Raw genomic sequence first — 24791 nt, forward strand, 5'->3', positions numbered from 1 at the left:
GCCAGCTTCGACCACAAAAGTGAGAGCGCCAGGCTTTATGAAGCTTAAATTTTTTTAATCGGCGCGGGTAGTCCCGATATGACTGTCACAGGGTGCCGATTGCAAGAGACGCGCGCGTATTTTTTTTTTCGAAAGCGTGCAAAATTCTACCGGCGAGTGTATAGAGTAAAAAAAAAAGCATTTGGTTTTCACGCTATCGTATGTATGCCGGAGGACAGTAGCTGGCGGTCTTTCCGTGGAATTGCATTTCTCCACAACTGCAGTCGCTTTTCGTCTTTCGGCGCGGAGAGAAGACACAGCTTTTCTTTGCACGTTTTATAGCCAGATTTGCAATTTCGAGCAAAGCATTTTCGTCCCATGGTGGCCGCCGCATCAGCGGCACAGATCTAGCCACCGTAGTTTCAGCCGCGGTTCCAGCTTACAAAGTGAGCGGAAACACCAATGCGGTCGCGCGCGTTGGTTTGACAGAGCGCAACAAACGCGACGCATCAGAGCGGATCTCAAGCCGTGGGATCACCTAATCACGACCACAGTGATCTGGCTACAGTGTACTAGAAAGGGCAGTGAAGCGGGTGGAGGCACCGACACATAGGGGCAGCTGACGCCGCCACTGGCGAACGGAGCGGCGGCGCTGCAGTCGCTCAATCTTGAAGGCGGGTGCCTCGTGTGGCCGGTTCCTTGGCTGGAGCGCTAGTTTGGAAGTGATTCTCCCGCTTTTCTCTCAATGTGTGATGCTATAACGTGCGAATGGCTCCTAAAAAACAACGCTTGAACCATTGCTTCACTCCTGGATGCAGCACAGGGTACTCTCGAAGCAAACAAACGGCGAAGCTTTCGTTGTTTAAAGCGCCCGCAGACCCAGAGCGAAGAAGCGCTTGGGAACGTTGTTTGCGATTGAACGTTATACAGCGGACGCAAACTTCATAGCGAGAGTGTTATGAATGTGTTGCACATGATTCATCATGCTTCCCCATTGCAGGTCGGCGGTGAAATTCACGCTAAGAGCCTAACAGCACGCAGTTTTGGATTTTACGTTAAGCGACTGCACTTTTTTGTGAAAGGCGAGAATAAGTCCAATCTGCTGAGGAAACGTAATTCTGCCAAGCACCTCAAGCGAAGCAGGCAAACTAGGTGCATGGCAACTCTCTCAACATGCATTATACCTTTGCCTTCCTCACCTGCTGTTATTTATTTTCGCTTTACCTTGCCAGTTGTGAGGATTTGCAGAATCAAAGCAAGCGGCTTCCCTTTTGTACAGTAATTCAGTTGTTTTTCTACCCATTACTAGCGTAATGCTCTCATTGCATTAGTGTGAAAAACAATGTCATACATCAATGTTCTGTGCCCTACATGCCTCATGTGTGTGTTCTCATATTCTGTGATGCATTGTCACATATTTAAAGGCGAATGTTTGACAGCGTTCTGTCTGGTTGGGAAGAAAATATCATTGAAAAAGTTACACCAACCAACGAATTATAAAAGTAAAAACTTCTTTTACTTTAAAAAACCCGACGTTTCGGATCCAACTCGGATCCTTCCTAAGGGGTGACTGTGGGGCGCCAGAAAGCAACAGAGTTTTGTCAAACAACAGAGTCAAAACTCTGTTGCTCTCTGGCGCCCCACAGTCACCCCTGAGGAAGGATCCGAGTTGGATCCGAAACGTCGGGTTTTTTTTAAGTAAAAGAAGTTTTTACTTTTATAATTCGTTGGTTGGTGTAACTTTTTCAATGATATTGTCACATATTAATTCAAAGATTACAGAGACCGTGACCTTGTGTCCATTTTGTGAAATGCTGTAGCTCGTTTAATTGCTCGCCGAAGCCTGCAGGGTCACTATCAATAAAATCGGCTGCTTTGCCAGTTTAAGGAAGTTCCCACTTGGCTTTCTGCATCAGTGCTGTGCTAGTCCTCTTTTTTCAGCTTGCCTTGCGTTTGGGGCATGATTTCTATAGGTGAATTTCAGTGCCCTTTTCACAATAAATTGTTGCTGTGGGCGTATATGACTGTTCAAATTCGTGCACGAATGTTTTATTATAGCTGTTTCAGCAACGAGTCCAGCTGATTCTGCGTGACGTTGTTCATTTGCGCGATCAATAAAAAAAATTTTTTTTTCAGGCCTTGCATATTATGCTGTTGACAGGGATTGCAAAGAGAACGAGCGCACCATGTAAGTGTTTAGTTTAAACTTACTTTCATAGTTGCGGTGACTAGCTACGTTTAATTGACCTCTCACAGAGCTTCCCTATTCCGATTATACAAGATCCGAATGTACTCGCTCTCTATCAGAGATTCGACTGCGCTTTCAAGTTCTGTAAGCTAAACAGACTCGATCCTGATTGCTGAAACGGTTGAAAATGTTCTAATGGGACTCAACTGCGATGGAAAGTGTCCGTGTTTTCAAGAACGTGGCTCTATTCAAGCGGCGAGTACTTTCCCAAAATGCGTTTGCATCTGTGGGAAAACCAATCTGCCTGGCAGTTTCTGGTCCTTACCAGATGATACAGACTAAATAAGCGAAGTGCTTACGCACAAACATCGGAACCACAGACACAGCGCGCGCCAAGCACATGCGAGCGTCGCAGTGGATGCTACGTTTCGCGTGCTCCTCTTCAAGATTGGTCGATCGCAGCGCCGCCGCTGCTGGCAACGCCGCCGGAGTCACGCGGAGGCTGCCGCCCGCTTCACTGCCCTTTCTAGTACACTGTAATCTGGCCGTGATCATGACTCGAAGGCTGATTGCGACTTTGCGACGCTGGTTGCGTCACATAGGGACGCTCTTGCTCTTCGGACGCTTCCACCCACGGACGCCTCCGCATTTATCGAAGATGACCAAGCAGAAAGAAGGAGACGCGGCTGCAACGCTGGTTGCGTTGCATGCTTTCATTAGTGGCGCGTCCGTCCTAAGCCACGGCAACTCTTCAGTGTTGCTGTAGGCCTCTCTGGTGTGATAAATACACCGCGGATCTCTTTCTCAAAAGTTAAAGATGTAACTTGCAGTTTAAATGCTCGCGACGCACACTGGCCACATGCCTTCAAATGCGCCGGAGCGGAGATATCGGCCCAGAGTATACCTGCTGCCACCTTGCGGAAAAGCGGCCGCAACTCGAGCACCTCCGTGACACGCGCGGTGCATTGGCGGAGCGGCGCGTCGGGCCACCTGTTATTCTACCACCGTGGCCAAAACTACCGACGATGACGTATTCCGGTCACGCCCACACTTTCGGCGCGTTCGCGTGGGCGGAGCAAGACGAACTTTTCTTTCGCGTGTTTTAAAGCTCCTGCTGCCACAACAGCGAAAAAAATTACGCCATCGTCGACAATAATGTTGGTCCTTGTTAACAACAAAGTTTTACCGAATTGTAAAACCACTTCAGCATCCCTTTAAATTAGGACGTTTTCAATTCACTAACTACATTGTGGTTTATCGCACAAGCTATGCCTGCCTTCGCAGATTAACTATAGGTGATTTGACAGAATTGCGCTTTCTGCTACAGGGGACTTTAGATGAATCTGTCTATCATAAACAATCACTTATTACATCCGGAGCGTTAAGCAAAATAATACTGCCACACACAATGGTTTCGGAAATTCTGAGGTGTTATACTTGGATTATGTAAACATTTCTTCTCAACGCTCGTCTGGTATTATGTGGACGTATACCGTGATTTGCTGAAATGCTGGTCCGATCAACCCCCGGGTCACATGCGGTAATGTTAAATTCACGTAGGAGCACTGTTGATAGCAATCGCCTGCAAAACAAACGCCTGAAAGTCGAGATGAGCGTTTTGAACTGTTTCGATGGCACTATCAGTGACGTGGCCCACGTATTAATTAAACATCCTTCGCCTTAATGAGTGAATTAATGGTCTCGAACGTCTTGTCCACATAAAGGTTGATGATGATCAGGGGTATCTCAAATGCAAAGAACAATAATTTGCGAGCTGGCTATCTAAACTAGTACTTATACAAGTGTAACAGCGCCGTTGCTACAATGCTGCATGAATACACAATCTGACAGCAATAAGGAGTTTCCGCAATTAACCTCAACATTTTTATGTTGTGAAATGAAGCCCCCAAATTATTGCGAGAAAAACGTGAAACTAAACAACATGATAAGCGAGCGAGTACACAAGAAAAACAAGCACAACAACTGCGACGGTATTCTCGGGCGAGCGCTTTCGAGATATTTTGCGAAGCTCAATCGCTTTCGTAATCGTGCGCGGGGCTTGGCACGCCAGCAAGAACGCTGTCCACCGATCCCGGATGCGTCCGATGCAAATAACACTTGTGGAGGCGAAGCCATCATATTTTTTAAAGGAATCGCCCGTGAACAACGCAACCTAATGTCTTGCGTGTCAAGACCACGACATGTGTGTGAGACACGCTGCATATTAGTTTTGACCGCCTCGAATTCTTTAACGTGCTCCTGTATCTAAGCAGAGGAATGTTGTTTTTCACACCCTTCGGAATGCGGCTGCTGCGGTCGGTAATCAGACCCATCCCAGAAGTTAGCAGCACGACACAACGACAAACCTGATCACCCCTTTCAAAGTGTGCACGACGGCGCGCGGACACCGTTGGGGACTGTGAAAAAAAAAATGCATATAACTTTTTGTCGCTTTAATAGGAATATTATCGATGCTGTTTTCGTCATTCATCTGAAGCTTGAGACAGGAAAAAGGCGAACGTAAACAGCGGAACAGCGAGCGAAACAAGCGTGCGATATGCCGGCGCGTCACGGCGGGCGTCGAAGAGTCCTTGCCGTGACGTCATCCACGCCTCCCGCCAGGTGGCAACACCCCAACTTCTCGGGGCTAATACACCTTCTCGGTATTTGTACAACGTTGTGTGAGCCTGCGCCCAAGGTTGCCTGCGCCTGTGTCAAGGCTGCCTACGCCAAGCGAAGGCAGCGCCACTTTGTTGCATACAACTAACGCAGGCCTATATGTACATTTTTATGGAGTAATATCTTTTAATATAAAGAAATAAACAATATTTCAGTACTAACAGAAAAGTCATCGAACGCGTACACCAATCAACGGTCACATGACCGGCTTCATCATCCCATTTATGATTTTGCCGCCAGAGGCGCCAAAGGTCATTTTTCGCGACTTTCAATGAGGAAATAAAAATATAAATCCATCTCTCACGAGATAAACAGGGTTGGTTTGAGTCAATGCGATGGACAATCTTTTCATCAGTGCAGTCATCTCATTTCATGTTCTGGGCAGTTGTCGGTCCCTTTCAGTCCCGAGAGTGTTATCTATGCCATTTAGGCAGCTTAATTTTCTTGTAGTAATCAATATGATGTCCTCCTTGAATTTATAAATATTTATAAATATAACATGAAACATTTCAAACTGCAAAGACTTTACAAATCAAACAAAACAATAGAGCTTAATGAGTACAGTAAATGTTTAGATAATTCCATGTGCCACCACAGCTACACAATATACATTAATTGTATACTTAATATCAAAAACACGGACATGACAGCTATCCCAAATGTGCACAGCATAGGACATATAATTATTAATGAGTACTACTGATGCACTTATCAAGCATTTGCATCCACAGAAATGTCATTCTGCATATTTTGCAAAGCAGTTTATTTTGATCTGTGACACTATTTGTAGAGTATAAATACTTTATACACTATTACACATTAATTGTAATCCCAGAAACGTTGAAGCAGCACTAAAGAATATGGGGGCCACACGAAATCAGGGAGAAGGAAACTTGGCATAGTAAAGAGCCAGAAGTATGTGGTGAAAGCATGGCAGCATCTTCAGCAATTTTAATAATAGAGTAAAATCAGCGCGGGAATTCTATACCCAACTGCACAGTACTCGGAGCAGTGATGCGACCTTGACGGGAATTTTTGATGAACGGGATAGAGACGTTCCATGTGCAATCCACTCTTCACAATGCACTGTAGTGCCATCGCACAGTGGCCATCAGAAACAATCTGGCAGGTGCTGCTGCACGCCCTGAATGCATTGCCACTGTATGTGAGACTCGTGAGCTGACAAGCAGAGTGTAAGAATAATTTAAAGAAAGTACTTTTGACTTGTGCTTTGCGTTGTATTGTGTTTTGTTTCCTCCCTTGAAGTTCATATTTTCACAGCACTGTTGGAGGCAGGAACGAGTGGGCAATAGGCGTAAAGTGCACATTGCAGAAACAGTCAGCGATAAGATCATTGCAGTATAAGACCCTTCCTTCCCTTTGGGTTTGTTACTGGCTGCAACGAACCTGTGCAGTGACCTGTAGTCAACAGTTTTGTAGTCAGCTAGCTAGGAGCCCGCTGGTCAATCCTTTGTACCCGGAGGTTTCTTCAGCATTACGAGCGGCTGGCTGAAGCGCTTTGGCAAAGTAAAAATACCCGTGGAAGTGCAGCTCGAAGAACACATAGTGTCAAGAGAAGCGCGCTTCATGCGACAGAAAAAGCCGCAATGCTCCAAGAAGAAGGATACGAGTGCAATGTCATGTATGACGATGGGTCAGCGACATCCCTGTGTGGACTTTTTCGGTGCATCTGCCTTCATTGATGATTCACTGATGATTAATGTCAAGAAGCGTGCTTATTTCAGGTCCATGTTGTTTGACACAGATCTCAATATATAAGACACCACCTCCTTTCTATAACAGATAAATAAAGCTAACTTATCAGACAAAAATAAAACCACCCAGGGCTTACCTGTTCATTGCCTTTTTCAAAGAAGTAAATATAGTAATTCAGCAGCTCTACAAAAAGTTGCACCTTCACTGACGGGTCCATACATTGTGTTGCAATACGAATTCCTTTTTTAAGACATTCAACAACTCGTTTGCTATCGTGCAGCTGCAAGAGACCAAAGTTGTGCAAAATTAGATGGGAAACATTGCAAACATCTGCTGTAAGCAGGATATTCACATATTTTACAATGATGGGTGAGAAGTAATTAAATGACTGCAGGCAGTTTCCTGTGCCCAAGTTCTAGAGAAAGTTATACATATGTCATACTCAACAGGGCAGTCACAATTAAAATGAACCATATTGCAATGCTCCTCCTCTTATCAGTTGCATAATCGAAGCAAGAAGACTATTAAGAAAGGAGTTCTTAAGTGAGATGTTCAATGGTGCTGAAGTAAACTTAGCGTACAGAGAGGCCACAAACCTCTTCTCCTCCAGACTCTTGGGTTTTGCCCGACCAGAATAAGTGCGAACAAAGGCCCACACCACGGCACTGGTCAGGTTTTTTGAGAAGCTTCGATGCTGCCAGTGCGCACTGTGTACGCAGCGGCTCATGGTTTTCTTCTGAGAAGCAACTTGTCTGTTCTACTGTGCCCATAATCAGGGTTATTGCAGATAGCTGGGCTTTGCTGTCAGAAATCTCATCCTCATAGAGAGAAAAAGCCTAAAAGAAAATGAAGAATAAAAGAACAGCAATTTCATATGCATAACAGGTCACTGTGTTAACAGAAAATTATACTTTCCAAGACATGACAGCAGAGCACATAAGCAATAATTTCAGCTCATGATCTACAACTTCGAAGTCTTAAGAATGAAAGAATGGCAAGCATATGAAAGTGCAATTAAAATACCTGGGATATAAATTCGTAGGCCACGGTCTCGAAATTTTCAAACTTGATTTGACCAGCAACTAGTGCCCCTTGAAGAAACAGGCGTAGAGGCAGCTCAGCAAGTTCTGCTTTGATAAGTGCACTAATAGTTTGGTGGCAGAACTGGAAGATCTTGTTGCATTTCTTCTCCCACTTGTCATCCTGCATGTGACGAACAGGGTTTTCTGCATGTTTTTTGCATCAAGCAGTATATTTCAACATTGAAGCCAACACAACAAAAATATTGGTATAGCATAACGTATCATGTCACATCGTGTACACGTTGCACCCATTTAAAGTAGGTATCTAAATGAAAAAACAGGCATAGAGATCACAGCCTTTCACAGAAGGCACCACCTTGAACTGCAAGTGTGATGAAGCTTAGTTATCAAGCATGGGTGGGAGTAGTGTTTGTCTATGCAAGAAAGAATACACACAGCATCTTTAAAGTCTGCGGTAATCACTGTACTAAAAAAAACATTGTTATACTCTGTATCTGGTCCACTTAATGCCATTATAAAAAAGAAACCATACAGAGTGCACTTTGTGGTGAATGCATCTTCAAAATTTTCAAAAAGCAAACAAAACCAAAACACTGTGTGTTGTGAGCCTGTTTTCATTATATTCTCCATAATGGCAATTTTCCTGCCGCCAAACAATGACATGTAGATCGCTTCATAATGATGCTATACAGAAAAGTACTTCTTTCACACCAAATGCTCCTCCAGATTGCAATGACTAACTGCTGGTACAGGCGTCCCACAAAAACTTATGAAATTGCAGCATGCTGTTATTAAATGTTGACCAGAGCTGCACTGAACAAAGCAAGTAAGTTCTGCAGAAGCTGACAAGGTAGAGGAAGGTTCATGATAGGAAAATTTTTCATCCACCCTAGTGTAGCACAAAGCTACAAAGAAAACCGAACATGGGTTTCTTGAACAGAAAGCTTCACGGCTGCTAAAAAGTTTGTCCTGGTATGGGTATCAAATATAGTACAGCCTTTGCAAGGCAGTCTGCCATTTGAGCTAACCATGAGGCCAGCAAATCACAGAGTGGGTGTGAATTAGGCGCCAATTCAAAGCAAAGGGTCACTAAATGTGGCAATCAGTTCAGTGGAAGCCTACAAGGCGAAGGAACATTCATGAAAGGAAGGTTGAAAAAAAAAAAAAGCCTCGTTACGCTACTGTTGGCGGATGACAATTTTTTTCTTTCATAAGCCACACGTGTCTTTTTAATGAACACAGAATGCATAGGTAATTAAAGGGCCCCTAGCCCGCATTGTAAATTTTAATTAAATGGAAGTTGTGAAATGCCATCTGGGAAATATTTTAGCAAAATAATTTTTCAAATCGGTTCATTATTGGCAGTGGACATGTTAGAAGAAACTGAACTCTCCTGTTACAATGCTCCAGGAAGCAAGCTTCACTGCCAGAGTTACACTCTCCCCATTTGCTTTGGCTAGCGTCTGCAAGCAGCAAAGCTCCTTTTCATTTTAATAATTAAGCGCCAGAGGAGAGGGAGCGCGACATGTTAATGTGATGAACACCGCCTGCTTTTTTTTCTCTCTCTCTTTCTGTTTTGCTCCTTGCACATTTGCCGTGGTAGTATTGCATGCTCCATATTGGATGACGAACTGAAGTTACATGCCATGGTCAGTGGCACTACACGGCTGGCCTAAACGCACAGGTGCGCACGATTCCAGACTGACCGTGGAGTGATCAACATCTTAACTGCGTAAAGACATTGTTGATAGTGTGCAGTGCTTAAAACAGCCACATGGCCAGCATGCACTGCATTACGATGTGCGAAATGCTAGAAAACAATAAAATAAGAGAACCAGAGCTGTGCGAATAGCAAAATTTTGGGTGCGAAGCGAATTCAAATATTAAAATTTGAGTGCAAATAGAATCGAATATTTTTCTAATACTTTGAAGTGAAGTTGCAGAAAAAGGTTGCACAGGATCCCTGAGCATGTTCTTATGAGATAGGAACATGCAAGCGTTTCTTTTGGCTATGATGGTGAAGTGCTGGAAGGGTGCTGCTAAGTGGTGTTCTCTAGTTGCCTCATGAAGAACGAGGCAATGCAGAGGCTGAATTGTGTTTATTTACGTGATTTGGTACAACCAAAGTGGTGTCGACAACATTTTACATGTGAAAGGAATAGAAGTTATTTTCTCAGCCTCTCCTCCTCCAACTTCTCTGGAGGTCCAGATGATGTGATGAACAGATGATGTGTGCTCGATACCTGTGTCATATTCAGCGGCACGTCGACTGGGAGAAGTTTCCACAGGCCAAAAATCGGAAAATATTCAGACCTCGAGAGGAAGCTTGCAGGCATTCTCAAGCAGCTTCGTGTAGACCGAGCTTGTCAAGGTAAAGGCCTTTGAATAGGCACGCGATTGAGGCGTTTCCACATGTGACCTCAAAGTCAGCAAAACTGGATCACTGAACGAAAGGAACTATTAGCAGAATAAATTTCACTTTCTATAAGGGTTCATTGTGCTTTCCTTTCTTTTTTTTGTTTCTTTTGCTCGGTTAAAGGGGTCATGAACCACTTTTCCAAGTAATGATCTAATGACCTCAGTATCGGAGTTTACTGCCTCCCGAATCGATTGCCGCAAAAATTTCTCGAATCCGTCAAGAATGAGTGGAGTTACGGGGGTTTAGCGCATGCTCTCAGCGCTTTCTCTCTTTTCTCGTGCCGACGAGCGCACTGGAAGCTACATAGGTAGGGATGGCACGGGGGAAAGAAGTTACGTCAGCGTGCGTCATGAAACGCGATCGCTCTCCCGCTGTGATTCGCGTGCGCGAGTGCGGCTACCATGTACTGAGGAGTGTGGCGCCGGCAAGTGGCAGCACCCCGTGGCAAGAAGCGCATCTGATCCGAACGCCACTCTCGATTTACGTCGGCTATCGGCCAATAAGCATGCTACGTCTTTTGCGACGTGGAGATGCAGATCGCGACGTCAATGTGCAGACGCCCCGCCCACCGACGAGAGTGAGAACCGGCCTCTGTTTGAAAAGAGGGTGCCTGGGGAAACGGCAACTTCGCGCTCCGCTTGTGGCCTTTACGCGGCGCGCACGACTGTAATATTTGGCAGAGCAGTTCATAGCCCTGTCAGCTTTCCACAGGATGTGTTTTTTCAACAAGCCCAAGGGGTGCTTCATGACCCCTTTAAAGGGACACTAAAGGCAAATAACAATTTATGTCCAGAGTGAAAGCCCAATGTATGACAACTTCTAAAACGGCAATATTATCAACAGCAGTGCCCTACTTACCGAGAAATTAAGCTAAATGTATCACATGATGAGCGCCACGAGTGGGACATTTTCAAAGTGATCCCGATGACGTATGGAAGTCTGCCTACAATAAATCACTGGTAATCAAACTAGCAGCAGTAAAAAAAGAACATTCCGAGCATCAAAAGACGTAATAAAATGCTGTTTGTTCGTTTCCGCTTGATTCATGGAAAACAAAACCTCCGTGGCGTTGCCATGGGGAACGGCGCGCGTGGTTCAAAGGTTCCGTTTTCGCCGAACTGCGCTTCGCCCGTCTCAGTGGTAGTTTCGGGATCGCGTACTGCCGTGCATGTTTTGCGCGCTCATGAAAGTCGCTCTGACAGAAAGTTCGACAAAATGCCGCATGCGTGTGATATTGCCGCATGCCCGAATGGTGCACAACGCCAGTGCTGCAGCAAGGAAACCGGTGTGTCTTTTCAATGGGTGCCGCGGAATGAACCCTTACGCTCGAAGTGGCTTAGTGTCATGCCATTGCGCCAGTGTGCTAAACAGTCAAAACCTCTGCGTGTGTGCTCGCTGCACTTTCGTACTGAGGATTACGAGACCAACAGCAACTTGGTGAAGGCTTTGAATGTGCCCATCCGAGCAAGTCTTTGCCGCAGCGCCGTTGTTGCTACTGTGGGTCCCGCTACTTCCGCTCGGCTGCTACTAGTGCCGGCGGCCGCGCAGTAAAAGCGGGCAACGTTGGGCACGGCAGCAGTGACGTATGAAAGTCATATTTTCAGGCGGGAGATTTGAAGCGCGCTAACGCAATGCGGACCACTAAAAACGTGATTTAATTTCAAAATAAGCACTTCCTTGGCACAAAAGCAGCACTACAAGGTTTCTGGACCGCTATTTCAACAATCAACGTCGACTTAATATTTGCCTTTAGTGTCCCTTTAAGTACAGTATAAGAATATGATGCGCTTCGCACTTTTACGCTGCACTCATTCTAGTCTCTGCACACTGACTGGTCAAGCGACAGGGTGCGGTGACGGCCATTAACGTATCCGATAGGTCTAAGTTCGCGAGAAGAATTGGAATTGTGCGCATCATTTCGAAGCGCTATGATTTGATTTTCAGCGAATGAAATGATCATACTTTCTTTCCAGAAGTTCGAATACTTTGAATAGTAAAATTCCAGTGCGAATTGAATCAAATAGTAAACACTGTTCGAAAAATATTCGAAAGTTTGAATATTCGCACACCCCTAAAAGAAACACTTGTCCGTGTGTTACTGTGATTTGATGTATTAGCGGCACTGAAAAATGTACAAGGAAAGCTCTTTAGGTTCTCTGAAGCTTAGATAGTGAGCGAACCTTTTTGTTGGCTATGTGGAACATAGTGATCAAATGTTAGGACACCCAAAGGACAGGCAAATAGGCTGTCCTACAAATACTGGTAATCTTATATTACCTTGTCACTCAAGGAGCGGTACTTGAAAGCCAGCTGATACGATTGGAAGACAAGTGGAGGCAATGTGTAGCGAATGCGCTTGTTGCCTCCACTGCCAAAGTGCTTCCTGGCAGTCATCACGATCTGCAAGTTAAACAATACCCAATGAAAAATGTTTGAAATGACAAGAACGTGTATGCTTTCCTTTTTTTTTTCATTTGAATGGCAGTGATACGAACCAGATACTGTTGGTCAGGCAGGTCAGCCACCATAAGGTTTGCAAATCGCCCTACAAGCACCTGCTCTTCCAAGAAGTCCTCTGGGTCTTCCTCTTCGTCTGGCTGGTCTGGCTGATCTTGAACCAGCGGGCTTATCAAGTTCAGCACTTGGTCTGCCTAAGAACAGTAAGCATGCCATTCAAGTAGGCTTTAAAGGTTTATGTTTGGCAAGGCACAATAAGTACACTATGCTCATGTAACAGCACCACTTTTTTCATTGTCTTGACACGCTACAGCTCTTACAAAGGGCAGGTAATTTGGGTCCGAATTCTCCAGCTTTGTATAAAGGCTCAGTCACACCGACGACTAGCAACGGTTGTGCGACCAAGTTAGTCGCAAAGCTCTGGGCCAATCGCGTGTGCAGAAACAGAACGTCAGCTTATTTTAAGGGGTAATGGCAATGCGAGCTATATATGACCAGACGTGAGTTCTACGTCGCAACGTATATAAGTCGCACTCAGGTGTGAACATGGTCGCTTTGAGTCGCTTTTTGGTCGCCAGTCACAAATGGTCGCGTGACTGGTGCTAGTCGCAGGTGTGAACGAGCCTTAATTCTTGAGATTATTTTTCACCAAAAGAACGAACTGTTATTTTTCTAATGCACGCACACTACACACCTGGCACTTATTTAGTCTCACCACAGTTTTTGGTTTTCGCTGCTTATAGTACATACACCTGGTCAAAGTCAAGCAGCTTTAATACATTTGGCTGGTTCTCTTGGAGCACCACGCTCTACCTCAAAGCACTCTGAGGCACTCAACTTTGACCTCGGAGCACAACCGAGATCTGATCACGCAACTCCTCCGGCTCTCGTTCTGGTGTGACGTCAGTCACAGCTGCATGCACATACACACACACACATAGACCTAATGGCACCTTAGCTGAGCTGCTTCGTTTCAGTCAAAATAATCTATTTTGCGATGTGAATCAAAGCAGGAGCCCGCAGTGCAGTACTATTAGTACCGGTGTCCAAGCCATTTTCTTTATTTTACGACAGGCAGCAAAAACAGCACGTTTCTGAAGTCGCTTGGTTCTCCTATATGAAGGTGCGCATTAGATAAACCATGTGAGCAATAATGAAGAGTTCATTATTAACTGACACAGATGAAAGATGAGAAATCTGGATGCAAAATTTGAGCGCTAGTGAAGCACTGGTAGGAACAATATTTTTGATAAGTTTGCAGGAACAAAAATGCAAGTCACTGTACAAGTACATACAGTTCCAATAAGCATTAACAGTTCTCACAGCATTTTTTTTTTTAACGCAGTGAAGGAAATGTTTGCTGGAAGAGCACTGTATATTGCTGCACCTTTTCAGGACTTATTTTATGAAAACTATAGCTAATTACATGACTTCTATTAGATGGGTGTGCCTCGCATACCTGCTGGATTTTATTATGAAGAAAAAAAAAAACATTTCGTAACTTCTACTATGCTTAGTTAAATGTCACTTATAGTTTCCTGAAAGAGCCAGCATGCAGTTTTCTTATACAGCCAGCCTAGAAGCTGTTACTAATACTGGCTCATAGCTATGATGAACGATTTTATACACGGTAATGTCATCATTGGACTAGAATGGGGCTTGTTAGATACTCATAAATGTTACCAGTAAATGTCTTGGCTCAGTTGCTTAAATTTTAATGAAAAATATGGAGCATCTGTTTTCTTTCATAAGTTATAAATTGTTAGTATCCTTCCACAAACAATAATATACAGGCAAGAAACCATGCATTTACCTGCTCTGGTGTTGGGATCAGCGTGTCATTTTCAAGTGAACTGTTTACAAGAAAGCAGGCCATCACTTTGCGGCCACGGTAGTCACAAAGCTGCAGCAGACTTCCAAAGTGACTGAGTTGCAAAATTGTGAGCAAGTCATTGTATGACTGCACAGGTATCTTCAGCAGTCGCACCAATTCCTTTCCAACAGGTTTCGACAGCTCCACTCTAGATAAGCAAGAACAAGTGCCATAGAAACAGGATCAGAGCAAGAGGTCATAGCAAGTTTTTAAATTGAGCAATTTTTTTATACACTATAACTGTGGTAGCCACCATACTATAACAATGAAATCAGTCTGTACATTTTCGCAGTCACCAGTATCAGTGTTGACATTTTTTCTTTAAGGATTTCACTAGCACATCATTCAAAATCTGATGTAGGATGCCTATAACTTTTGCATGTCTGCTGAACATCCAATAAACAATATTACTAAGTGGCAACAGAAAGCAGGCATTTCTAAGGCCTACAAATACCTTACTTCCTTTTTCCTGCTTATATTAAGTTAAAATGCCACCAGAAATCAGATAATATTTGGTAAATGTAAGCACAAAAAATGCAACAAGCAATAAAATTAACTATAGTGAACAGGCATTTTTTTCTTAGTTCAAGCACTACATAGTATGCTAGGGACACTTCAAATACGAAAAAGGAACATCCACACTTGGCTGGATGTGTTTTCTCACCAAGCCCGAGGGGTGGTTCATGACCCCTTTAATGAACAGTAATACACTTTTTCTTAAGCAAGGCTATATAAAATGACACCATGTTCAGCGACAATTTACAAAGTGCACAATTCTTTTTCCGCAATATTTCTCCAAGTTATTTTTTTTTTACATATCATCACACACTGCACCTCTTTTTGCTACTTAAAATGGCAGTAAACACTGTTTCATACCTAGTTATGCCAAGCTTGACGAAGATTTCCTCAGTTGTCTGAAGCACTTTGTCAACATAGTCGACTCTTTCCCGGTAGCATTTCAGAGCCAGGTGAATTAAAGAAACTTGCAATGAGACGATGTCTTCAGTTGGCATGTCCTGCCTCATCTTCAAAAAGAGGAGAAATTACATGCGAAACTTCTGTACTTGTTACGTGCAGTACGTCAATACATTTTGTGAGTACTTTTTTTTCACGAGATTTTTATAACCTATCCTACAACAATCATCAAAGGTTTATCCCAACTTTACAATCGTTGATATGACAATTAAGTACCAAGGGTGTGCCCAACCAACAAACATTAAAAAAGAATACAGTCAGCACAAAGCCTTTTCGACACTTTCTCCGATTCACTTGGCCACCATTCATGGAGACACTATTCTAGTTCGAGTAAGTCATTTCATCAAGCGTATGATTAATTTGTTATTTTTTATAATCATGCTTGACAAGTTATACCTAGTCATTAATTATTTATAGCACTGTTAATAATTCAATGTATTTCTGCATTTCTTTGCTGAAATCAAGATGTAACGTCAACCAAGTTATAAGGAAATGGGTATAACAAAATAGATATAGAAAGCCAGCGCTGGATAAGAGGTGCAATGGCAGTTTCAGCGTGCTACTAAAATAGTATGTTGATGGCACACGGTAGGGAGACCACGAAAGTGGCATGTCACTTGAACGATGACAAATCCATGCCTTTAACATCATTTGTTTGTACCATCATTTGTTTGTACAGCCAAGCTCTGCCCATGGCCATGCGAGATACAAGGAGCACATGCATTCCTATATATTGTGGCACTTCAGTACACAGTCACATGAGAAACTAAACACACATGCCTCAGGATTAGCTACCAATTGGCTTATGTGAAATCTGAGCAAGTGCTACTGAAAACTGTTTCCTCCACTCACTAGGTAACGAGTTACTGTGCGACTGTTGGCGTGTGAAGTTTCAGTGCTAGTCCCCCCAATGATGTTCCCCTTGAAATCCCCTCAGATCCACGTATTTAAAACCTAATTTTAATAAAATAAAAATGTCCTGTCAACGGACATATTAAACTAAGTTCATCACAGATACCAAAGAATGCCCTATCTTTGCACAACAAGCATATCGCTTTCAGCAGAGTTCGGCCCACATTCAGTGCAGCAGTTCAATTCTCCCGTGTCCCTGCATAGAATACTTTCTAAACTTCGACACATATGGAGCATTTTTACTGGCATCTTCTGGCGTTTTGTTCCCTAGCACCATTCAGCACTGCTAAGTGTCGACGCTGTTGGTAAAGGCTGTCAGTAGAGGCAGCTGAAACACAGAGCTCTGCACGTTCCAGATATTGGTGTTGTCGCCGGAAGCGGCTGGATGAGTGGAGACCAATCAGTGCATAGCTCGCAGTGACTTCCGCCAGCATATTAGTGTCATCACTGCTGCTGAAGCGAGCGTAGTCTGGCTTGAATCTATAAAGTCATCATACAATGTGTGGCCCACAATTCCCAACTGGCGCTTGTTCGTTTCTACATGCTTCAGCAGCAAAGCGCTTGCGAATATTTTGCACCATTTCCAAGAACCATTCTCAACTTCTTGGTGCTATGGGCTCATCAAGAGTAGCTGTATTGGCCATGCATGTCTTCAAAAATGTTGCGGCAGTGCATGTGGTAGAGGATGGGTGCTAATGTAATTTCAGAGGCCACATATAACGAGTTTGCTGGTTATTTTTAATCAAATATGGCATAAAAGCTATAATCAGGAATATTTCTTATTGCCCCACTGATAGACATAACTAACTGCTTTAGGAGGTTTCAGGTTTAGTCCGTCTGGTCATACATATTGTGTGGCACAGGTCTGGCACTGGTCTGCATGCTTTTTGTGTGGTTGGTCGCCCTTTCTGGCAGTGTTCATGTGACAATGCTGAGATACACAACGCTAGGAAACACTAGTAAAAGCGCTCCACGTTGGTCAAGTTTTACCTTTCTTACCACCACACGCAGCTGCACACAAAAAGCAAATAGCTATCCTCTATGCCCACTTCCATCGCACTTCTTTCTCCTACACTGTGTCTAAAGCCACCCATCCACTCATCCAACATCTAAAGCTTAGTTAGGCCCACACATCAATGCTGCATAAAATTGAATATTGTACAATGAATCCGAGTATTCTATCCCCCCCAGTTAGAAAGATGGCCATGGATGACATAATATGAGGCAATTTCATGCCTAGACCATGATACAGAATACACTGTGTTAAGCATTACATGATAACACTGGAAGTAGAAACATTCACAAGCGGAACATACCAAGAGCTAAGTGTAACCTGCCAAAAGCAACAAAGAGGTATAAGTGAAGTAACAACTTTAATAAAAGCACTAACCTGTATCACTTGGGCGATCTGGTCAGAAAAGATATCAAACAGCTTGATGTCACTCGGAATTCCTGGTCCATCTTCTTTCATTGCATAGGCTGCTAGTCTAGAGGTAACAAAAATAAAAGCTAATTCACTCCACATTTAGAAGAGAACATCCTTCACAGCAGAGAGCTCTTCAATATGCTCAGGTATCGAAAATATAGTCAGTACAAGTCAATAACAAGTTCCTAAATAAATGTTGGAAATAAACATTACCAAAAAAACTTCATACATTTCATGTCTTTGAGATGAGCACATGTCACTAATTTTATTTTATTTTTTCTTCAGCAATTGTTTTCTGTGCTTCATAATACAAAGAAAAAAAGGCATGGTGACATAGTACCAATGTCCGCATGTATGCACACAGCACTCATTACTAACTGCATGAACGAGTACTAGGTCTCTCTGGAAATTTTAGAAAAATTGACACTGACTTGAAAACATCCAACAGCAGCAAGGTACTGCATGCACAAGAGAACCTAACTCTAGATTGCCAAAGCTGAAATGAGCACTCTTGCAACATCTGTCTCTACATTTCATTTTATTTTAATTAACTCTTCTACCATCTATGTTTGTTCAAAAGTGGTCAACTGGAGAAGAGTGAGGGTACCATAAATGTATGCAGCCCAAAGGTGCAATGCCTGTTGTGATGCTATTCCTTTTTGTACTCCATCAGTGGTCAGAGCGATGCTCTGCTCATATTATCAATAGGATCAGCGGGGCATGAACAGTGTGTGATAACAGTGGCACTGCTACAAGGTGAAAGGCACGGCTGAAAAATTGTGGCCCTCTAGTCAGTCGCAACCTAAGAATAAATGCAAGCTCTGCCCACAGCCGTCACTCTCCCACCCAGAAAGAATTTGCACAGATGTCCCATCCAATGGTATTTGCTCATTTCTGAGATGTCAAGCACCTTTCGCGTATTTCAGGAAGCTGATTTTCCCACAAAGACACATGTTGGTGTCGCTGGTTTTTAGTCGAAAAACTTCAACTTCCAGACGAATTTCAGCAAATTCCGACAACACTGCTCGGGGAAACGCAGTATTTTAAGTAGGGACGACAAACTGTTTATTATTGATATGCGTAGTGTTTACAATAGCAGTGAAAAAGTACAAATGGTTAGAAAGGAAAGCACCTAAATTTTGGAGGACCACATAAAAAGCCCGGTTTAAGGTAGAGCACACGCGCACACGCGCACACACACACACACACGCACGCACACACACACACACACACACACACACACACACACACACACACACACACACACACACACACGAGCTTCTGCATGAATTGTTACACTTGAAATACAAGCAGAAGCATCACGAAAAGCTAGCAAAAATAGCGTTTTTTGACACTGAAACTGCAAGAAATGTCATTGCAGTTGATCCTGACCTTTTTGTAACAGACAACAGATGTAGATGACAATCGGTTGTAAAGGACAAATTATTTTATTTCGGTCAACAATCTCACTTGTAATGTATATTTTAACATTAAATGTAGTGCTGTTTGCAGCTAACTGCAGTTAATTTGTTGTGGAAACAAAGAGAAATGACAGACACCTGCACTTACTATTTAACTACAGCAAACATAGAGCGGGTCAGTAGGCTCTAAAACAAAGATGAAAAATCCCTGATATGGGAATGCAATATAGAGAAGCACTTCAAGCTTGCCAAGGTTAAAGGACCCCTGACACCAAATTTGGAAACTCGAGATGCTTGTGTAGTTTAATAGTCATGCATGCGTGGGCACTTCTGACCGATTATGACTGACGAACATTGCCTTTAAGATATTTTAATTTGGTTTTAAAGTAAGCGTGAGGGCTCATCTGAGTTTTCAGCGCCTCGCGACATCGCCACTAGTATGACGTAGACAGAGGCCCTGTGTGACGTACCACAAGAAAAGCGAGTATTGTCAACGTCGCAGAAGATTCGCAGGGTGCACACAACAGCCCGACTGGCACCCTACAAGAGCTATTGTTCCTCGCCCCTCTCTCTCTGTTGTCAGGCTGCTCTCAAGGCGGTTCTGGCTGCTTATGCCAGGAATGCTTTTCTTTTTCCTGAGGGGGGCCACGCTCAAAGCACCCACATCGTTTCATTCTTACCCGCGCGCGGGTCCCCCAATTTGAAAACTGCGTGTTCAGCGTCACCGAAGCTTGAGCGCACGTGGTCTCAGGCGCTCTCTGCTGTGGGGCGCTAGTTTCTTACGATTTTAGGTGGGCGTTTTAAAGTGACGCTAAAATTGGTCACAATTAACGCTAGCATTAATTATACAACACATTAGAGCATTTCCGATTCAATTTTGGCATTACCAGACATAAGGCTACAAATTACAGTAAAAAAGTCACAAACAAAAATTTTGCTGTCAGAGGTCCTTTAAGGGTGCGACTGCATCTGTGGGCATCTGTTTGAGCAAAGAATGCCGGGAGTGCGTAGCGAGCTCTCCCACTCAATCAAAAAGCATTACAGGTGTCACAGTGTCCACAAGCGTGAAGACAACAGTGTTCCAAAGCAACACAGTCGAGAAATGGCAGGGTGAAGATCTTCAAATTAACAAAGTTTAATGAAGTTCCTTCATATGCAGTCTAAGTTAAGCATGTGGTGTTTTTACATTCAGCCTTGCCTCGATGCAGCTGCTACAGCTGTGAATGGAATGAACAACCTCGTGTTCAGCAGCCCCCTACCGCTGTCGCTGAGCCACTGGCAAAATATTTGAAGGAAACTAAAGATAATCTGGAATATTTCTATTATGGAATGACAACAACTTCAATAAATGAATTCAATGAGCGGACAGAAAAGTGCTTTGGCAGCAGTATGAAGCACAAAGCATGCGTTTACTTCAGCACCTCTCTAAAATAGAACTAAGCTATAATTCCAAATGCATTTGGAGAATCAAATCAAGATCAAACATAAAAGGTTTGGAACATAAGGAAAATTGTAGTCACCTGTCAATAAGGGAGATTATGATGTTTTTCACATTTACTTGTGGCCTCAGCTCCGCACAGGCCTTGAGAAAGCAACTCAGAGTTTGTAAGTGAAATTCATCCGGAAAAACCTGAATGATGCACTCCATGAGGTACTCCTGGGCTATGGCATCCCTACAGCTTACTACTTGCTCCAGAATGCCTGGCAAAACAACCTGGTCACACAAAGACAAAAGAGAAGTGATATGAAATGATGTCGCATGTACTCCTTTTGCAATAATGTAAAAGCTAGCCAGCTGTTGCCATCAGTGGCCAGCTTGACTTTATGCTTGATGATATACCGCGCCTCTTACAATAAAGAGAACTTTTGAAATAACACTGCAAATAAGATAGACAAGCAAGACGATATGACGGGCATTAAGAAAAGTTTTATTGCAATAGCATAAAAATGAAGAACAGAAAATCAGAAAAATAAAAGTCTCAACGTAAGATTAAACTAAATAAGTGTTGCCAGAATACATCCCTCTATAAAAAACTATGCAATTTTTTTAGAATATAGCAAACTAATGTAGAATATTTGTTTTGTTTAGATAAAAACATTTTAATTACAATACAGCAAGGAACTATGTATGATTCGTCCTGGTTTCTAAAATTATTGAAGGGGCCAACAACTGACCAAAGTCAGTTCTGTTATTGTGGTAAAAATGAAAAGGAAATGCTTTACATATTGGCAGACTCAAACAGCCTCTTACATCTAAAAAGAAGTTTTATTTACACAATAGAAAGTCATACAAAACAATCATGCTACAAAGCTCCAGTGTGAACTTTTAACACCAACACTGCAGCTTATACATGATCACAAAACAAGGTGCTTAAGTTAGTTGATAAACATTAAATGCCATTTTATGAACATTTATCATAGTATTTCAAATGTGTTTGCACACTTTCAGTTCATTTTACAAGTGACGCAGTGCACACTTAGATGTGGTATTGGCACTATGACAATGAGTGAAACTGCAGAACATTGCATGCTGGCACGTATAAATGCATTTGCACGTGTACTAGTCTACAATTTTCTATAAGCTCTGTAGCCTCACTATTAAATACGAGATGCTGTAGACTCACGCCAGAAAAGAAGTGTTGGCACTGCCAGAAGAATATGTTATAGGTTGGTTAATAATGGAACAACTTAGCTAGGCTTAAATATGGCCACAGCTAAGCACATTAGAATAGGAAATGGCAAAAACATGCATACTTTATCACAAAAATTATTCAACAGTGCAGAAGCATGAGGTTCATAGGGATCACCTCGATAAATGAAGCTTCTCCCTTGTACAGCATGCGATTGCTACGGCAATCCCCTACTATTGTTTATAGCGTAGGCCCACTTATATAACCACAATCTTGACTACAGGTTGGAGAATCCAACTGAAAAATTTTTCCAGATTTCAATGTAGTCACCACCTGAACATTCAACAGGGCATGCTCTGTTCCACTATATAAGAATCAAAGGAAAAAAGAAAAAAGATATAAGACACTGTAAGAATCACTTGTCAGTTCAGCTAGCCCCGCCACGGTGGTCTAGCGGTTATGGCGCTCGACTGCTGACCCGAAGGTCGCGGGATCGAATCCCGGCCGCGGCAGCTGCATTTTCGATAGAGGCGAAAATGTTTGAGGCCCGTGTACTTAGATTTAGGTGCACGTTAAAGAACGCCAGGTGGTCGAAATTTCCGAAGCCCTCCACTACGGCGTCTCTCATAATCATATCGTGGTTTTGGGACGTTAAACCCCAGATATTATTATTATTATGTCAGTTCAACTAATAGATATGCACTGATTAAATTTAGGTTACAAGAAGAAAACTAGCCCAATACTATGAAAGACTACAGAATAAGCCTAAAAAATTAAGAGACCTGTATTCAAGAATAAAACTTCAGGATGACTACCCGACCAGAAAACCTACTCTACTAATTAAGCACACCATAAACGACTTCAGCAGGGCCTCACTGTTAAGACATGGCATTGATTTATTGCCCAGTTGTAAAGAATGACAGACACACAAATGCACACAACTGAATGCATTTCTTTTCCTGTTTTTTTTTTTTTTTTGTTAGAAGAGGTGTGTACTAAATCAAAGGAATGCGTTAGAAGGGTGCCAAGCTACTAACCAATTTTAATAAAGAAGTTTTAGCAGTAAATGTAACCTCTCTGTCTTTCATTGCAGTTGTCACACTACTTTACACTGCATCAAACATGCCCTCCGATATATTACACAAGGCCAAGGTAACTCAAAGGGTAAGAGTTTTGAAAGCAATCAGAGAGCAAAAAAATGAAACGGCAACTGAACATTAAAGCACAGGGTTTTGCTTCTTAATAAAGATTAAAACATCGCGCTCAACTGCTGACACGAAGGTCGCGGGATTGAATCCCGGCCGCAGCGGCTGCATTTCGATGGAGGCGAAAATGTTTGAGGCCCATGTACTTAGATTTAGGTGCACATTAAAGAACCCTAGGTGGTCGAAATTTCCAGAGCCCTCCACTACGGCGTCTCTCATAATCATATCGTGATTTTGGCACGTTAAACCCCAGATATTATTATTAAGATTACATCATCAAGGTTTTGTGGGATATTCAAGACCAATGACAATATTGGCAAGCTGCCTAAAATGCTGTCGACAGGGTTTAAAGAACACCCATGTACTTAGATGTAGGTGCATGTTAAAGGGACACTAAAGAGAAACAATGAATTAATTTAGATTGATAAAGTGTGCTCGGAGAACTCTAGTGTAGTTTATTTCACCACCATAGGTTTATTATTAGAGGAGAAAACCAAGTTCAAAGTTTCATTTTTTAATTTCACACCGAACTTTGTAATTCGTGACGTAAAAGACTTCAAAGAGCATTTAACGTATTTTGGCGCCACTGGCTCGACTAAATTTCCACAAATTCGTTATGTCAAGTCTCTGGCCCCCTCAGAGGACAAAGTACTTCGATTTAACCGATTAGGAACTACGTAGGCCCAAGCAGGCACCTTCAAAAATATGTGATGTCACGGCAAATGGTGCGGGAATTCCAAGGTGGCGTCGCCACCTGTATTTTCTTCTTGCGTGTTTTCTCACTTATTAAGCGCCTTCTCGCAGAAAGCGTGGTGTTTTTGGTATCGTGGAAAACTACTTTACTAATGCGAGAAAAATCGTTTTGCTCTTTAGTGTCCCTTCAAGGAACACCACGTGGTCGAATTTCAACCAGATCAATACAATCAACTGATATATGATATATTTTGATATGATATATATGATATGAAAGGCATAAGCATCTCATTAATTTCCATAAGTTCACTGGAAAGATGCTTGCATCCTGTCTTAGTCTTCGTAGCTTCCACAGTCATGCTGCTTCTTTAAGGTGAGAGATGCGCAATAAGGAGAGGTGCTTATGAAATGCTTATGAAAATGCCACCAGATTCAGAACATCAGACATCATATGGGGCTTTTCATCATACACTGCATTCACCACAAGGAAGACTTGTCCCCCTTTATGCAGGAAATGACCAGGGTAGCAACGTACCTTCTTGTAACGGTCCATGTCCACAGCATCAAGCTGAGATAGACGCACCAGATTGGTTCCTACCAGCAGGCGCAACTCCTGACGTTCTTTTTCCCTGCGGTCTCGATCTCGAGAGTGGCCTTGGTGTTGCATCCGCACCCACAATTTGTTCATTTCACCAAAATTAAGAAGAACAAAGTCTACAGAATCTTTCACTGTTCCACTCACTTCACTGTCCCTGAAAAAAAAACAAAAAAACAGCAACCCGGAGGTATGAAACAGCTGCCGTACAGAAGATGCCTACCTTTAACTTGTAAATTTAGAACTACAAACTCTTAATAATTACCTTGAATACATCAGCAGTTCAACTTTCCCTCCATCAGCATTCAGGTTTGCATCATTCCTGAAACACAACAAAAAGTGCTTTAAGTGAAGCGAAATAAATTTATGTACTGTACAACTTCACTCTGAGGTGATGAAAGCAGTGATACGAAATTAAAAACTGATATAGCAGACCACCACATTACTGAGATTGGAAAACTGGTTTAAAAACAGCACAAAATCTTCTGCAGCACACATTGTGCTAATATTACCTCACTATTGTAAACAAGTGCCTACTATATTAACAGAAACCAAACCTGTGCCTCAAGTGCACTGATAA

General features: G+C 42.8%; 1 protein-coding gene across 1 annotated transcript in view; it reads right to left on the reverse strand.

The window, feature by feature from the left end:
- The window catches only part of LOC119378288 (vacuolar protein sorting-associated protein 35), a 45853-nt gene that overhangs the window by 5324 nt on the left and 15738 nt on the right, over nucleotides 1–24791 (reverse strand). The window contains exons 5-15 of the mRNA XM_037647477.2: nucleotides 24477–24533; nucleotides 24152–24368; nucleotides 20609–20802; nucleotides 17632–17728; nucleotides 15231–15379; nucleotides 14295–14502; nucleotides 12520–12675; nucleotides 12302–12424; nucleotides 7586–7765; nucleotides 7159–7398; nucleotides 6699–6842 (exon numbers count right to left, since the gene is read on the reverse strand). Of these exons, the coding sequence (XP_037503405.1) occupies nucleotides 6699–6842; nucleotides 7159–7398; nucleotides 7586–7765; nucleotides 12302–12424; nucleotides 12520–12675; nucleotides 14295–14502; nucleotides 15231–15379; nucleotides 17632–17728; nucleotides 20609–20802; nucleotides 24152–24368; nucleotides 24477–24533 (1765 nt within the window). The remainder of the gene's footprint in view (nucleotides 1–6698; nucleotides 6843–7158; nucleotides 7399–7585; nucleotides 7766–12301; nucleotides 12425–12519; nucleotides 12676–14294; nucleotides 14503–15230; nucleotides 15380–17631; nucleotides 17729–20608; nucleotides 20803–24151; nucleotides 24369–24476; nucleotides 24534–24791) is intronic.

The sequence above is a fragment of the Rhipicephalus sanguineus genome, chromosome 1, assembly GCF_013339695.2.
Source record: "Rhipicephalus sanguineus isolate Rsan-2018 chromosome 1, BIME_Rsan_1.4, whole genome shotgun sequence".
In the NCBI taxonomy this organism is placed as follows: Eukaryota; Metazoa; Arthropoda; class Arachnida; order Ixodida; family Ixodidae; genus Rhipicephalus; species Rhipicephalus sanguineus.